The sequence below is a fragment of the Epinephelus lanceolatus genome, chromosome 7 (genome assembly GCF_041903045.1).
Source record: "Epinephelus lanceolatus isolate andai-2023 chromosome 7, ASM4190304v1, whole genome shotgun sequence".
Classification (NCBI taxonomy): Eukaryota; Metazoa; Chordata; class Actinopteri; order Perciformes; family Serranidae; genus Epinephelus; species Epinephelus lanceolatus.
This window is the reverse complement of record NC_135740.1, coordinates 13539718-13557005: the sequence shown is the minus strand read 5'-3', so window position 1 is coordinate 13557005 and position 17288 is coordinate 13539718. Positions and strand designations below refer to the sequence as shown.

The following is a 17288-nucleotide window of genomic DNA, read 5'->3' as shown; positions in this document are numbered from 1 at the left end:
CCATCTTGCTCCATTACATTAGAGAGAAGGCAGACATCTTTACAGCCGATGTCTCAAACACTCAGCAACTCACACTAAAAACTTTTAGATTGATAAATAGTGCTGCAGGTAATAGGAAAAATATGTATCTTTGATTTTGGGGTGAACTGTCCCTTTAACTGAAATGCTGCAGTTTTGTAAATGAGTGTGAAGCAGCTACATAGCTAAAATAACAAATCAGGCCATACACACACACACACACACACACACAGTATCCAGGCTACCAGCTGAATATGAATGTTGGCTACACTGTTTCAACTTATTAAACAAAACAGATCAGGTACCTGCTGCATCACTTCAAGCAATGTTTGGAGGACAGGTCTCCCTGGTGGGTAAACCTAGACCGAAAAACAAAAAGGGTCCCAGACAGTGTGTAATTAAAATACTAATTAAACCCAGAACAAGTCCAAACAAACCACCCAGGTTCCCTCGCAATCTGCAGGCTATGGGAGTTATTAAATTATAGGTGAAGAAGAGCAACTGCTGCCAATAATCTGTCCGTTCTGGTGTCCGTATGTGATGTCCATGACAGCAGTTATCATTTAAAGACGCGTGCACAGACTCACGGTGGATTAACAGGAGAGCAGTGTGTCGGTGTAGAGTCCTGGATCAGATCCAGCCCGGTTCTGAGACATCTGTTTCTTGTAAATGGGTAAAGGCAGCTAATCCTGTGTGGGACTCTGCAGCCTCTCCGTTTACCATAGACTCAGCCACATGTTTTATTTGTAACACTGAGACACAGGAGCATTGATACCAGAAGCACACTGCACATGGTTGATTTTCGAGGGGGAACATATTTGCATAAATACTGTATTTTCAGATTTCAATACAAAATAAGAGACAGTAGAATCTGAGATGAAGGGAACTGCAAATTTGGCATGAGAGAATTTAATGCCCTAATCATCATCTCTGGCAATTTAAACATCGAAGAAATTAATATCCTGTGTAAAGGTTGTTACCAAGACATTCACACCTGACCTGGAGCAAAAAATTTAATTTTACATACAGCGAATTTAAATGGGAAAGACTTACAAAACAGTGTCACTACACTCCACACATAAATACACACAGCCAAGCTAAGGTGACTCAACCCATATTAGAAAGCATTCAAAATCGCCTCTTTTCAGCCTCTATTTAACTCAGCCAAAAGCCCCACGGGGAAAACATAACACAAAAAGTGTCACATTCAATTAAATTAAAGGCTCACTTAATTAAAAACTGAGTATTTGGGGGAAACAGTGGTAGTTTGGCTCTTGTTTGCTTAAAATACTCAAAGAAATGGCAAACCACGTGTGTTCAAAGGCTGATGCTATTATTTTTCTTAATATCAACACAACCACTGAAAAGCCAACATCAAAATAGTTCCACTCACGAGCACCGTGTGTGCCTGATTAAAGTCTGATACATCCTGTTCCTCTGCCCCATACAGCTCCATTGTTGTCTGTTAAAAACACATCAGCAAGTCACCCTGTCACTGGCTGACATGTTCCTTCATTACAATGAACACGGGCACTGTAGTTCATTTTGAGTTGATCCCACACGCACTGTTAAGGTGCCTCACTAGTGCACAAAATGTCTATCAATGTGTGGCTGAAAATACTCCCCAGCTAATGCACTTGTGCAAAATGTAATCCTGTTTGAGTGACAAAGCTAAAACCTATAGCACCGAGATCTTTCAAGAATTTATTTAAGCATCTTTTTAAATGAAACATTTTATTTGCAGCCCATTTTCACGGAAAAACTACTGGGCTTGAGGCTGAGAGCTGCGGACAGGAGTTAGGAAGTGGAATGTTTTGTTTTTTTACACAGAATTGTTGACAGCAAGAAAAAAAGTGTGTGTGGAGTTTGCATATTCTGTCCGTGTCAGCGTGGGTTTTCTCCAAGTACTCCTGCTTCCTCCCACAGTCCAAAGACACGCAGGTTAGGTTATTTGGTGACCCTTAATTGAATGTGAACGTGGCTGGTTGTCTGTCTCTATTTGTTAGCGCTGTGATAGTCTGACGACCTGTCCAGGGTGTACCCTGCCTCTCGCCCAATGTCAGCTGGGAATCCGCCTTATTCTTTAAACAATCATTTCATTCATCCCTAGAAAGTTATAGTAGTACTATTACTACAATTTAAACATATTTAAAGGAGCCTTCACGTCACATTCTTGCTAATATCACTTAAACCTGATCACCAGGCTGCTGCATATACAGGCAGAACTGGAATATGTTATTAATAATTTTGTTTTCATTAGTTTATAATCACCTAAAATGAGAAGAAGAAGAAGAAGAAGAGAAGAAGAATCATTGTGTTTTTGTTACATTAGAAGGAGCCATTTATATCCACAGATGGAGCAAGTCCTCTTCCTTAGTGTCTGCCATGTTGTTCTACAGTAGCTCAGAACGGACAAATCAAACACTCACGCTAGCACTAGATAGGGCCATTTGCGATTTTGTTTTCAGTTTCGAAGTTTCAGTTGGTTGCAATCTGCAATCTCACCACTGGATGTCACTAAATCATACACACTAGACTTTCAAAGTTTTCCCTTAGATATGTTTTAAGTAAAAACACTGTTGAAAAAAAAGTAGAGAAATACTCTGCTATGTTTTATATTTTGTTTAAGACAGTTTACCCAGGGGTGTCGGTGGCTTGGATAGAGCAGGCGTCCCATGTACAAGGCTGTTGCCGCAGTGGCCCGGGTTCGACTACAGCCTGTGGCCATTTGCTGCATGTCACTCCCACTCTCTCTCCCCCTTTCACGCTTGTCTGTCCTATCGATTAAAGGCTGAAATACCCCCCCCCAAAAAAAAAAGATAGTTAACCCACATAAAAAGTAAAAAAATAACTGAAAAGGGGCTGGAGTGACATCAACTCTTTTTCCCTCCTTGAGAAATTCTGGATCTGGTCTACCGCCCTGTGCACCATTTGTGGTGCTTGTGCTTGGTTTTGCTTTTGCTCTCTGCTTTCTCCGTTGCTAAAACAAAGTGTGGCGATCAGTCTGACTATGGGAGAATGGCGCATCAAGATGGCTTGCATTAGTGTAAGAGGAAACATCTGAGAGTTTTAGCCATACATGTTTGAGCCTCAGTCAGACCCAAACTCAAATGAAGCGTCTGTTGTGCACCAAAATCGGTGACTAGCAGATATATCAGAACGCTAAGTGTAGTTAGCATTTTTTATTTTTTTATGTTGTCTGCTAGCTTGTGAGCTTGTAACTGGCAGTGGCTGACAAAGCGTAACAGTGCGTTCACAGTGGTAGAAGTCTAAAAAAAGAAATAATCCGTGTGATGAGATTTTTATACACTGTATGATAAATCTGCTCTGGGACGATTTTTAAAGAAAACATAAACATAGGAGATCTTTGCATGTCACACCCTTAACCTATTTCCTATCTGTATCTGCAGTGTCACTATTTCATGAAAGACGAAACACCAGAGAAAATCTTCCTTGTTGACTGTGTTTTTACCTCACGCATTTGATCACCATCATTACACCTCTTCCTTCCTACTAATGAAGCACTGTCGTAGTGTGATCATCATCATTACCATCACCATCATCATCATCATCACCATCATCATCCCAGCACTGCTCGTGAACAGAGAAGGAAAAGAACATGGATGTCCATTAAACAAATACCACTATTAATCTTCTTTAAGGCGCAGTAGAGGAACAATCACAATGATGATCCTGAATGTGGAAGTAATTTACTTAATGCCTGAAGGATGGTTTATAATTGACTTTACTTAAGCATAACAAAATGAACTGTGTGGGATGTTGAATGAAATCTGCTCTCACATTAACTGTTGTTAGGCTTCATGATTTAATTCTATTTTCTGGATTTGGTTGGTGTGGCCCTTTGTGCCCTTTACTCTTTGAAAAATATAGTTGACCAGACGCTCTTTGATTAAAAGTCACTCCAAGGGAATCAATTGAAAATGTGTGGTTGAGTGATGAAGTCTATTATCACACTGAGTAGAGCAAATTAAAATTGCCAGGGAAAAAGAGTGTAGTTAAATTGGCTTTTTTGATTGAGATTATGAGGAGAAATTTAACAAATTTGCTTTGGTTTCTTTCAGACTGTGGCAGATAATGGTGCTTGTAACACTGGCGACAGCATCAATATTTGGGTAATGGTGGTAGTTTTAGACCACCAAAGTATTTTAAGGGATATTGTGTTTTTCATTCTGTACACAGTGGTGTTAAGAGTTAAGTGAAGTACAGATACTCACAAAATAACTAAATAATACTTGAGTTCTTTTGTATTTCTGTCAGCTTTAACTTTCACTCCACTGCATTTTCCCTCAAGTATCTTAATTACTTACTAGAAAGTAGTTAAGGAAGAGGGGGAGGGGCAAAGGGATTTTGTTCTTCAAATCCTTATATTAAAGTTTTGAGAACAACCTTGTTTTCTTCAAGTATAATGAAGGCTCCATTTTAAAGGTGGTGTATGTTACGGGGAAATAAACTTTATAAATCTCACAATTCTGACTGGTTGCTTTTTAATTAACAGCATTTATGTGTACGTGTTTGTATTTGTCTTACTTTCAATAGTTATGTACATATAATATCAGAAAATTGCTTTAGATACTTAAGTACAGTAAAAATCAGATACTTTAAGACTCGTACTCAGGTAATACTCTAACAGGTGACTTTAACCTCTACCAAAGCGATGTTCTGTTAAGAAATCTGTTCTTTTACACAAGTGTAAGGTATTAAGGTATTTCATCCACCACTGACTATATCTCAGAATTCATGGTATTTTTCTATTCTTATTCTAAAAAGAGCTGCTAACATTCAGTGTTTCCTATGGTCTGTTATTCCTCTCAGGGTCAAACAATCATTTAAGGAGCTTTTACTGGAGATGATAATGGACCTGCAAATGGTAAATAGATCTGCATTTGTATCGTGCCGTTCTAGTCATCTGACCATTCAAAGCACTTTTTACACTACAAGTCACATTTACCTGTTCACACACACATTCATACTCTGGTGGCCGAGGCTACCATAGTACAAGGTGCCACTGGCTACTCAGTTTTTTTGCCACACACACACATTCACACACTAGCGGAACAGCCATTGGGAGCAACTGGGATTCAGTATCTTGCTCATGGATGCTTCAGCATGCAGACTGGAGGAGCCAGGGATCGAAACGCCGACCTTCCAATTGGTGGATGACCCGCTCTACCTCTGAGCCACAGCTGCCCATATAGTACTTCAGCATTTGTCAAAAAGTAGCTGCACAAGGGAAACCTACAGATATATCAGGCCATTCAGTGAAAAGTACCTTAAAAATACATTATCATACAATAATGGAATATTTCATGAAATGCCACAATTATCTTAAAGCCACCTGGGGTCAGCAGAGCAAACTCCAAACATGAAATAACATGAAATGAAGTTCATATGGCTATCGTGTTAGCAAACCGTTGCTTAATAAAGATATACTATGCTGGATTTTCCTAACAAAATGTATACTCATACAGAAGTAATCCCTCTCAGTCATCACATACAGTATGACCCACTAGAAATGTGTGTTTGTGTATGTATCTGCTGGGACTCTGCCCTCTGCCTGTATTTTCTCATTTTACTATGTTCGGGATGTTTTGGGGCGTATAACCTCCAGTCAATAACAGTGCACAGGTGAGAGCGGTACTTTATAAAAGCAGAGCGACCAGGTGCAGCACACATCCAAGAGGAGGGTATAAAAATCATAGACAGAGTGCTGCAAAAAACTCAAATATAGCAAGACGAAACGGCAAGTTTGTTCCAAAATGAGAATGAATCTGGGGGTCACTTTTGCTGGTGAGCAGCGTTGGCCTGTTTTCTGTTGGACAGGTACGTGCCAGGGGTTAGCTTTGTTGGCTTGCTCAAGTATCAGCATTTCTATCACAACAGTTTCTACAACAGTAAAGAAGACTGCAGTGTATGCCCATGCAATGTAGGGAAGAGTGACCAAGTTTAAATGTTGTGCTTACAAACAAACTGACAATGACAGAGATCATGTTTCTGGCACAACTTATGAACTTAAGTTAGATTTGCACTGCTTGTAGTTCTGTTTTGGTTTCTAATACATCCTTAGAAAAAACATCTGGCTCTTTGCTGCTAACATTAGCTGCTGATGTTGTCTGGCTGATTCTGTTTGGAGTTTAATGGGTAGTGTACAGTTGGTTTATCAGTGTTTCTGCTAAAAAACAGCAACCTGGGTGTCAATGGGAGCAGAAGTGGTGGGCTGGAAAACCAAAACCATGAGCTAAAAGAGGCTGACAAGAAGAGAGATGAATTTCAGTGGCTTTGTCACAACAAGCAACACCTTTCACATTACACACTGTCATTTGATCCACTGTTAATATATAAACATTGACTGGTGCAGCTTTAAATAATCCTCCGGCCCCCTGTCCACCTTGCTTCTTTGTTCATCTTCCTCGCAGTCCTGCCCATTTGACAGGCCCTGTCCCCTGTCTCATCCTGGCCGAGCAGGTCCTGCGCCTCTGTATCGATTCTTTATAGTTCTGAGTCAATTCCTCTTTGAGATAAACATAGTTTGAGTCCCTCCTAGCTCCAGCCAGCAACACTGGAGACTGCTTTAGATTCATTAATATTTATAGGCTAACACAGGATTTTACAGGCTGACCTGTCACCGCTGTTGTAACTGCTGCCGTAAAACTGCATCTCAGATGCCGAACCAGTCCCTTCACAGCTGACTCCTGGCACAGCTGAGGCAGGGGGTCTGGACACACACACACACACACACACACACATGCAGACACACGCACATTTACACACACACACTGTGACTTGTAGTGATTTAAGTTAAAAAGCTGCTCTTGAAGGGGAAAAGGACTCTGAATGGGCCGAGTTTATGTTTGGTTGATCATGTTTTTCTTACACTGCTGTTGCAGTCTTGCGTGTGTGTGTGTGCGTGTGTGTGTGGCAGTCTTACCTATTAGGATGGGAATTACTTTCCTCTTCAGTAGCAGCATCTTCCAGGTTTGTGACCATGACAGGGAAATTGTCTGTGTTATGGAGGTGAGCAGTGCTCTCCTTGTGCCCTGATCAAAGACATATGCTGTTAACAACTTCTGCTTCATCGAATTTGCCGGACAATTGAATCCAGTAGTTTTCCCGAGGACTAAAATGGGTGCTGCGTACCTGTGACTGCTCTCACTGTGGGTTAACTGAAGCCATTTTCTGTGCTGGCCTGGTCCAAGTTTATTTGTATAGCTCTTAATCACAGTTACAGTCTCAAAGGCTTCACAACACCCACATTATGGCACAACAAATGTGAAAATTGCTTTGAATCTGCTGATCAGCAAAGTGTGGACATTATACAATACTGTAACAGAAGGCTGGACTAAAAGGTGTAGGTTTTGTTGCTGTAGCCTGGTGTGTGTGTGTGGGTCAAAAGATGTGAGGTGACGGGTTCAGTGTTGCTGTTGATGTTGTCGACATCCTCAGCGACCCACGCCCACTGCCAGCCAGCACTACTGCCAATCAATCAACCAATCAGCACATCATCAACACATCATTCACAGCACCTTCTCTTATCTGCAAACCTATGCAAAGTAGCAATGACCTAATTAGAGTCCCGCTCACACACACTCACTGGCAGCTGTACTGGTACAGTCAATGAGGTGGCTCATTGTGATGAATGGATGGGCGAGGGATTTCCCTGGTGTAATTCTCTCACCTGCAGCCGTCAAACATTTGGTTCATTAAGTCAAAAAGTCGTGCTTGTCCTCTGAAAGTTTTCACGTCCAGGGTAAATGAATTGGAAACAAATCAAATCCAACAACCTGCAACTCTCGGCCAGCAGGTCACACCATGAGATCACTTTACATATCCTTGAACTTTTCTCAGATGGTTGCCTCTCAAGTTTGTAAACGAATTTTGGCATTTCATGTTTTTGGCTAGAGTTTTAGTTGACACGTCTTTGACATTGCTAGCCACAGTCTTTCAGTTGGTCCTGACAGAAATATCTCAACAACAAACGCTACAGAATGGATTGTCATGAAATTTGGTACAGACTTTCATGGTCCTCAGAGGATGCTTCCTTATGACTCTGTGCCACCATGAGGATGACATCTGTATCTCTCAAACTATTGTACATAATGTGGCATTACCCACATTACCCATCATGCTGAACTGGGTAGTTTGTTGTTTGCTGTTTTCTGTTTCATAACGCAAATGCCATTTTTTGTTATTGTCTATGGCGTGTCTGTTCAGAAGATGATGGTTTATGCTAGTTACTGTCATTTGTGTGTTAGTTTATAGTTAGCACCAATAGTGAGTTGGCTCTCCCACTTCATGAGCCCAGCTGTATTTCCCCATTGAGTTGTTGAATCTGATTGTCATCTGTCCGGTGTCAGTACAGATTGACTGTGTTCAGAACGTCTTCATGTCCTCTGTGAAGCAAAAGTTGTCACAATAACATTTTTTTTAATTGTAGGAGGCCTGATAAATTCAGGCAAAGGGACTGCTGATAGAAACTAGCACTTCAGCTAGCTTGGTTGCATTAAAATCTGTTTGAATGTTGATTCGTGTACATTGTCCCTTTTCAAATAAAACATAATTTAGGTAAAACTAAACCAATACTATGGTTTATGACCAGATACCACAAAACTAATGACTTTCCAAAAAGTCTCAGCTGAACTTTGTGTTTAGTGCTAATTACCGAATGTTGCGTGCTAACGAGCTAAACTAACTTAGCATGCACCGTGCACTTTTACTTACATAGTTTGTAGCAATTCAACTATTTGTTACATCATTATATCCTATCTGTTGTATCACAGTATGTGTATTTGTGTGTGTATCCCTGGTGAATATCACACCTGCTGAACATCAACATGTTATACTGTGTTCACACTATGAGCGACACAGCAACAGCCTACTCTTCATTTTCAAGCTGGTGACATGAAGCTACAAACTGACACCCGAGACTCATCGCTGCTGATGGTCACAAACTAAAACTGAGTTGGCCTCAACTTTTTTCACCACACCAATGACACAGTGAGGTGTCAGCCAATCACAGGGTTTGTTTTTAGCAATGGTGCTGTGTTATTTAACTTTGTTAGCTGATGCTATGCTAGCTCACTGTGCATTGCGATGCTACTGGAATGCAACGAGGCAGCGAATGTGATGTTGAAATGGGGCTCAGACACTGATCATGAGCAGATATTTTATGTCCACACTTTAGAACAGTGGTTCCCAACTGGTGGGTCGCAGTCCATAAGTGGGTCACAAGTCCATTCTGAATGCACCACAAGTGACTCTGGAACATGTTAAATTTGTAATAAACACACTTTATTTTTAAGTACAGTGAATTTTTGGTGCAGAGCTTTTATTCCAAAGTGCTTTTTCCTGCTGTAGAATGAGTGAATAACAGACGGCTACTTAACAGAGACAGCAAACTATCTTAACGCCATGGCCAGATGCAAGTATGATGCAGAATATGTTCAAATGTGTAAACCTTGAACTAATGACTGAGGAGAATGGACCAGTTGGGAACAGCTGCTTTAGATGACGTTCTGTTGAGGTGCTTTGTGGCAGGTAGCAGACACACACAAGCCCGTGGCGTCGTAACCATGTTAATGAGCAACACTTCAATGGCAACTTGGCGATGATGTAGCTGGGCACACTGTTGCTGTGCCACTTGTAGTGTGAATGCAGCATTAGCTTTGTCACTGTGAGCGTGTTAGCAGCATTTAGTTAAAATCACTGCTGTGCGTAAGTGCAGCCACTTATAGTCTTGCTTTAACTTTATCTGAACTATTCTGATTCTCATGCTTCTGTCTCTAAAGAAATCTAATTTAATCGAGTAAAAGTTTTTCTATTGATCTTATAACTAATTCAGAGTTTTGAAGAACACATTAACTTAGCATTGTTGGGGATCCTTGATTTGCAGTAAGAGCAGCCCAGACTATTATGGCATGGATTCAATGCTGGCATATTTGTCAGCTAAACATTCAGTCTGTGAACTCTACTCCAGCGTAGTATAACAAAAATAGGTTTAAAGATTAGTAATGCTGCATGCCAAATTCCGACCCTATGTTATGCAACCAAAAATAGTAACATCAGACAGTTTTTGCCTCTTTTCAGGTGGCAGGAGTGAAAATTAGTCATGCTCACGGTTTCAGAATGATGAAGACGGTAGGAGAACAGTTGGAATCAAAATACAGGATGATTTTTTTTCTTGGCAACTATCATATTTTCCCAAATGATGTACAGATTTTTAGGCTTTCTCTTATTGAAAGGACTTGAAAAATGATGCATATAGCTGCTGTAAGTGGGGGAAAAAAAGATCTCCTCTGGGGGAGCATGCCCCCCGGACCCCCTTAGGTTTGGTCTGAGCCCCATCTGGCTCCACCCCTGCCAAACGTGAACTTTCAGACTGTGGGCTGTATCAACTTCTGTCTGCCATTACAGCATCGACTTTGGATGACTCACGCCATTTGTCGTTCTACATTTATTTTGAGACTAAATAGAAAATCTAAACAGTAATCTACCCTGTGACACCTCTGCGCCTTTTTTATTTTGGTCTGTGGCCCCTCACAGTCTCCATCACGACGCCAAGGTCATTTGGGCGCTTAACAAACCAGCAACAAAGAGGCTGCAGTTATGTCCCCACCTACACAACAGGTTATTAAATGTGTGCTATATAAAACGCGAGAAGTATATTTCTCCTACGTCCACGAACGCCTGTTGTGTTTCTCTGAGAGGTTGGCTGAGAGGAAAAGATGTAGAGGAGTCCAGTCAGCTGCCATCTGGCCCGGGCTGGATGTTTCAGCACCACGGACAGCTCTGCTCTATTATTAATGCTTTGCTTTATGATTTCCAGAAAGATCCACCTGACAATAACAACCCTTATGAGAAAACTATACAAGGATGACGTGGACACATCACAGCATGTGTGCAGCCTTTATATAATATCCACTGGAATGAGTTAAATATAGTTACATATAATATAATTAACCAAAACTCAGTTTGCTTCTCTTCTCTTCGCAGGGATGCAGTTTAGCAGCAGTACTGATTAAATTCATTGACTCACAGTTACGGCTCCAAACTGATTTTACGACAAGGCTAGGGGGCTTTAAAGGGGTGTGAAGAAATTAATGTTCCTGAAAGCCAATGATTTCTGTCCCCGCTGGTGTTTGTTTTCTCGATCACCAACCAAAAGTCCTTTACCCACCTTTGCATTTAACACCACGGTAGCTATAAAGTCACATTTAACGCGCCCTGTAGGAGTGTTGCAGTGTTTTTTTAAGGCCTGTGGGTCATCGGTCATTGGTCCACAGGACCCTCAAGCATCTCCGGCTCAAGCAGCCGCCTCCTCCTCTGCCACAAAAACGCCACACACCATTCAATCCGACGACTTGGCGGACTGCAGATGCGACTCTCTGCTCGGGAGGAGGAAAAAAAGAAAAAAAAACTTTTGGTGAGGAGAGTGCCTGAGGAGTGTAGGTGATCTGGGGTAAAGTGATAATTGCGTGTGTATGGATTACCGATAAGTGCAGAAAGGAGCGCGTTCTTGGCATCAGTTATTTATATATTCCTGTAAAGCGGCGGGGATGCGAGAGAGACGCCACAGTGGCGAGGATCGCCCGCTCTGAACCGGAGGAGTCACCGGCAGATGATGTCCCAATGTGAGAGTGCTTCCAGAGGAGACGAAGGAGAGGACGAAGGAGGATGAAGAAGGGGGGAGAGGGATCGAGAGAGGCAGAGGTGGAATATAATGAAGTTGAGTGGGAAAGGACTGTGCACCGTTTTCTCCAGCACCCTCCTCTTCGTGTGCGCCCTGAGCGAAGTTGTCGTTGGATTAAGATGCGTCTCGTTGGGATCTACGGTGAGAGCGCATTTCCACCTCGGCGCCGCGGCCGGGGCTTTCTACTCCGGGCTACTTGTGGGAATCGGGCAGGTCCTGCTGGGCACCGCGATGCTCTGTTGCCTAAAGAAGCCCGGTTGCAGGAATTTCTTTCTCCTCGGTGTTGTGGTCTTCTTGTTGGGTGTCCTCACCGCCTTCTCCGGCGCGGTGGTGGATGGGGACACGGCTTCTCTGGTGGAGAGGAAATATTCCCATTACTGCTTCCACTCTGTGGTTGTGAACCCTGCCTGCGAGCAGCTGCGGGATTACCAGCGGAGTCTGGTCGTCTCCACTGTTCTCAGCACCTTGGAGTGCCTCCTCGGGCTCATCAACCTGCTGGTCATCAAAAGGTACAAAACAGCGCAGTTCTCTAGGAGCCGCCAGTCTCAGAGGCAGCGCGCCGGTGCGATCATCCTCAGCGAGGAGCAGGACTGCTCCTCGGCGGATTTCCAGCCGGTGTCTTACATCAATCTGGGTGTTTTTAATGTGTTTGACGAGACAGGTGCAGAAGTGCAGTGCGGGGGACACCCGTCAATCGAGCTGCCGGGATACTCGCCCACAGACCCGGAGCTCAATCATTGCTTCCCTTTCTCCTACCCGCTCCCCAGTGAACTGCCGCCCGCATACGAAGACATTTTCCCCGCTGAGGCATGCAACACATAGCCGCTCTGGAGCAGCGCTTCCCCTCTGCTGTGACAATCAGTGACTTTGTGCTTTAAACAATCCCCCCTTCTTCCAACACCCTCCCAACAAAAAGCAGTAAGTTACACAGGAGGGCGACAGCAGTGGATTTTAACTCACATGATTCCTTTCTCATTCTGATGTTTTCTTACATCTGCCCGGTAGCTCTATATTGTACATCACCAGTCAGACTGATGTAGGCTAAATGAACAGATCAAAGTGATACAGGCCCAGACAGCGCACACAGATCAAGGCCCATAAACGCAACAGCTTGCTAGCATAACAAAAAGCAGAGTTTGTGTTTTGAATGTTTGCTGTTAACATTTTTACTTGTGAATAAAAAGTGTATTTAACCTCATCTGACGTCATGAAGCTGCTGCCAGTAGAGCTTTTGGAAATCCTGTTGATGCTGTGGTCAATCTTAACTTCATTTTGCAAGGCTTCAGACAGCTTCTTCTGATATAACCTTTCTGTTTTATGATAATCAAGAGCCAGTTCTTTTCTAATAATTATCATCTGGAAAAAAAAACCTGGGACACATAATCATAACGCCATATGTTGACCAAAAAAGACCCCCAAAAAGGCTCAGCATCTCACACTCAGTGTGCACTTTAAAGGGGCACTGTAGTGATTTATTGTCTAATTTCATAAAAGTTAGGGAACTCAAAGGAGCCATTTCTTTTTAAAAGAAAGAGCCTCAAAATCGAGGTAGCAGAGCCCACAGTATCCTGACTTTTAGGGTCAAGCTCTGAAAACACTGGATCCTGCATTTCCCATAACACAAAAGGATAACATCTGTGATTAAACCATCCCTGTCTGGTAAACATCTTTAAAACTCCAAACCCTCATGGTAACACAGGCGTTCTGTTGTAAATGTGTGGTCTCCAAGCCTTAGATAACCCTAATGACATCACTGTCCTGTCAGAGCATAGATTTCAGAGAGGGATGGGGCACATGTGCATTTGGCCCCACCATTAAAACATGACAGCAGCAGAGCAACACAAATTGATGCAGAAATTTGTGCATGAAGATTCACCAGAATGCAGGAAATTAAGTGTTTGATGCTCCACAGTTCCCAGCAGACAACCCCCAAACCCTCCATTTCACGTGTCCTCCCCAGTGTTGAAACAAAACCTAATCCCCTGTGTCAAACTCACAGAGGACATTATTATATACCTGTTTTCCCAGTTGAGCAGTGTATCTCATGAGGAGTAAACACGTTGTGTAAAATTGGCTGAGTGCACTTTAAGATTCAGGCGAAATTACAGATCAAAGATAGGCACGTGAAACTGGTAGGATTGATACAACTGCTATCAATGATAATGAGCATGTGGGAGGAAGCAGAGGGACAGTTTGAGCCTGAATGCACTGTAAGTCATTTGCTTTAAAGTAGCAGCAGGGGTAATGATAGAAAATCCCTCATTTCGGGGGCCTTTTAACGCACCCCCACAGATGTAGCAGGCTGTCCGGATATGATAGAGGCAGAAGGTGGTCCCGCACCGTTTCCAGTTTAAAAGATTGGAAACTGAGCAGCGTTGCTTCCTATATTGTTCCATTTGATGTGACTTGAAATAATTTATTAACTCCGCCGCACACAAATAACCACATCAGCTCTCAGCACGGATCCTCCGGGGACCATCAAAACATTTTCAACCTCACTGTTGCTAATTTCACCTAACAACGAGAACAGTGACAGGGGGAAAAAAATGGTTGAATTGGCTGTCATCATTATATACCCACCTTTAGACAACACTTCTCTGTGGTAAATCAACTCGAAATGGTCCCTTTCCCCGCAGATTAAAGCCCTCAAATGAGCATCTGTGGCCAAATGGCTGTTCAGGGGCACTTTGAGAGAGAAACTTTAAGAAGTAGTGTACCAGCTCAGTGTAATAATCCTCCTCTTATCCTTTTCAAACCGTGAGATGATGCTTTCCACTCTCTCATTCTACTTAAGACGGGCTTTAAGTGCCAGAGCTGAATACAGGATAGATAAAAAAAAAAGCTCTTCTCTTTCTCCTAAAATTTCATGCCAGTAAAAAATATAACCTAAGATTAAGTGAGCAGCTGACAAGAGAACAAAAGAGGTCTGCAGGGAGCCGATGTCCTAAAAGTTTCATGGAGGGGTGTCCAAAGAAAGACGCAAACAAAGCTAATGGTGAGAGCTGTGTCCCGTGACATAGAAACAGCAGAGGAAACAAGACTTTCAGACCCTTTCAAACAAATAAGGTGTGTGCCCTTGCCAGCAGCAACTCTTGAACCTGCAGCACAGGCGCCCAGGTCAGCAGTATCACACCAAGCCTAATGAGTGAGCTAGATAGATATGTATCAGGTGGTCTGATGTGTCTGTTTAGTCATTTTGATTATGCTTGAAAAATGACATGCTTCAGCAGGTCAATAGATAATTTACCTTTACCTTTAGAGGAAGTATCTGAGAGTTTTTCCTTCCTGTGGTTGTACTCGACTGCCTATGAAAGGGATCTTCAAGAGACGTAATGTGGTATAAATAAAACAAGAATTAAGATGGTGGTATTAACTATAGATCAATCTCTAGTCTGTGATTGTGCCATTTACTGGAGCTTCAGCACTGGCTTTGTTTGCACTGGATGTTATTGCACTGATTATATTTAAAATTCCCATTTCCCAGTTAATTGTTTAGTTAAGCTATGCAAAGAGAACAATTTTGTGTATTTCCAGGATGCACGGGGTCTATTTACATATGGAATAATTGAAAAGTTGTTCAGAATATTTTCCAACTGCATGTCAAACTGTACACAAACATCATCACTGTAGATAAATTGCTGATTATATCTTCAAGAGACTCGTGCAGATGCCCACACTAACATTTTCTGACATTTGCTGCTAAAATCTATTGCATTGACAACACGGGGAGGGTTTTCTTTTTCTCTGGCAGATTTTACTCCAAAGAAGCTGAATGATTTAGAGGAGACTAAGCAGCATGTATGCTCCTATTAGGATCACTGTTCAAAGCACTAAAACGTTCAATTTCACAGCACTATAACGTTTAATTATGCCAATTATGCCACTTTTAACATCACACTGTAGTTAGTGCCATCACAACAGACTGAGTTACATAGTTTGGAAGCCATCTATGTTAAACAACCCAGTTTTCTACGGCACTTTAATTATTTGGGACAGTTTGAGAACAGTCAAGGGTTGTGTGCTCAATCATTTGTTGAGAACTGGTTAAATGTGAGCAAACAAAAATCAATTCTGTACTCAGTGATCAGATATGATGTTGTTGGACAGAGTGTACTGTATCTTAAGAGATGTGCTACGAGGTGGTTAATGATAATTAGTAAGTCATAGTGGGGAAGTCAGTACATTTACTTAAGTACTTTACTTGAATATGTTAATTTTGTGCTACTCAATACTTTTCAGAAGGAAATATTGTACTTTTTAGTTCACTGCATTTGTTTGCCAACTATAGTTTTTAGTTATTTGACAGATTAAGATGAAATATATTCAAAATGTATGATGAGCTTATAAAACATAATGCATTGTTACAGAGTAAACTATAGAAACTAGTAAAAGACTAGAGTCAAAATCTATGTTTTAATAGGGCAACACACGGCCAAACATAGCCCTATTAAAACATAGATTTTGACTCTAGTCTTTTGTGAGCAACTTGCACCCATCACGATTTGAAATATTGGACTTGTGCGTCCTCCTTCCTTCAACTATAGAGTAAACTATTCAATAGCATATAAAATAATTACAATTAGCTCCACTTTGATGAACTATTACAGTAAAAGTACACTTCCACATGAATACATCATTAACTAGAATTACCACCTTGCAGTTAAATGCCTCTGCGGTTACAGTTAACCAGAATCCATCCATCTCTGTCCAGACTCATATGTAGTCATGACAGCTGACAGTGTTTCAAATAGGTGGATGTTGTTGAAGCTACATATTCTTAAACGTAGATGCTTCACACACATCTTCAATCCAGTTGCACGGAACATCTGTACAATCAACACAATTTCAAGGTGGACACCATCGATTAGTGTCACCATTTCAGTATCTTACCAAATGTCTCCCTTCTGTTCCTGAGATATGACGCTGAGTAAGGGCCAGAAGTGTTTTTGCAGAACTTTATAATGTCACATTTGTGTTTACCTTTGAACTTCTGGACATAAAATGTCATTACTTCATCATTTTATCCCATCAGACATTTTGTCACAATTAGCCTGTGAATTCTTGAGTCAGGCCAAAAACATGTTTTGTGAGGTCACAGTTACCTTGACCTTTGGCCGCGCAAATCCAATCACTTTAGTCCAAGTGGACGTTTGTGCTAAATTTGAAGAAATTCGCTCATGGTACAGAAGGAGAACCTGAAAACATAACACCTCCTGCCACGGCCAACGTCAGTGCTGAGTCATAAATATCATCCAGTGATAGCCTATACTTGTCATATGATAGAGAAACACTCACAGGATAGAGATGCATAGAGTACTTTTAATTTTGATACTTTAAGTAGCCTATGTTTTGCTAATAATACTTGCTATTTTTCCTTGAGTAAAAGTTCCACTAATGTTTTTATTAATATAGTTAGCCCATGAGTCAGCTAATCTGTTAACATTTGACTCAACTCAGGGCTCATGTCTGCTACTAAACCAAAAAAGTAGTTTTCATAAATAATCATGACTTGTCTTTCTAGCCACCTAGCTTAACTACCTACCATGGTAAGCTAGCTAAAGTTGCA

The 17288-nt window shown here is 41.7% G+C and overlaps 1 protein-coding gene across 1 annotated transcript; it reads left to right on the top strand.

Annotated features, from left to right (window-relative positions):
- Window positions 1-10415: 10415 nt before the first annotated feature.
- tmem271 (transmembrane protein 271) lies at window positions 10416-12917 on the top strand. The gene has a single exon (XM_033633672.2). It carries the CDS (start codon window positions 11753-11755, stop codon window positions 12542-12544), a length of 792 nt encoding a protein of 263 aa, XP_033489563.1. The 5' UTR covers window positions 10416-11752; the 3' UTR covers window positions 12545-12917.
- Window positions 12918-17288: the final 4371 nt, after the last annotated feature.

What these genes read in the sequence shown, in the direction of transcription:
- tmem271 (XM_033633672.2), top strand. Translation starts at nt 11,753, where the DNA reads ATGAAGTTGAGTGGGAAAGGACTGTGCACCGTTTTCTCCAGCACCCTC.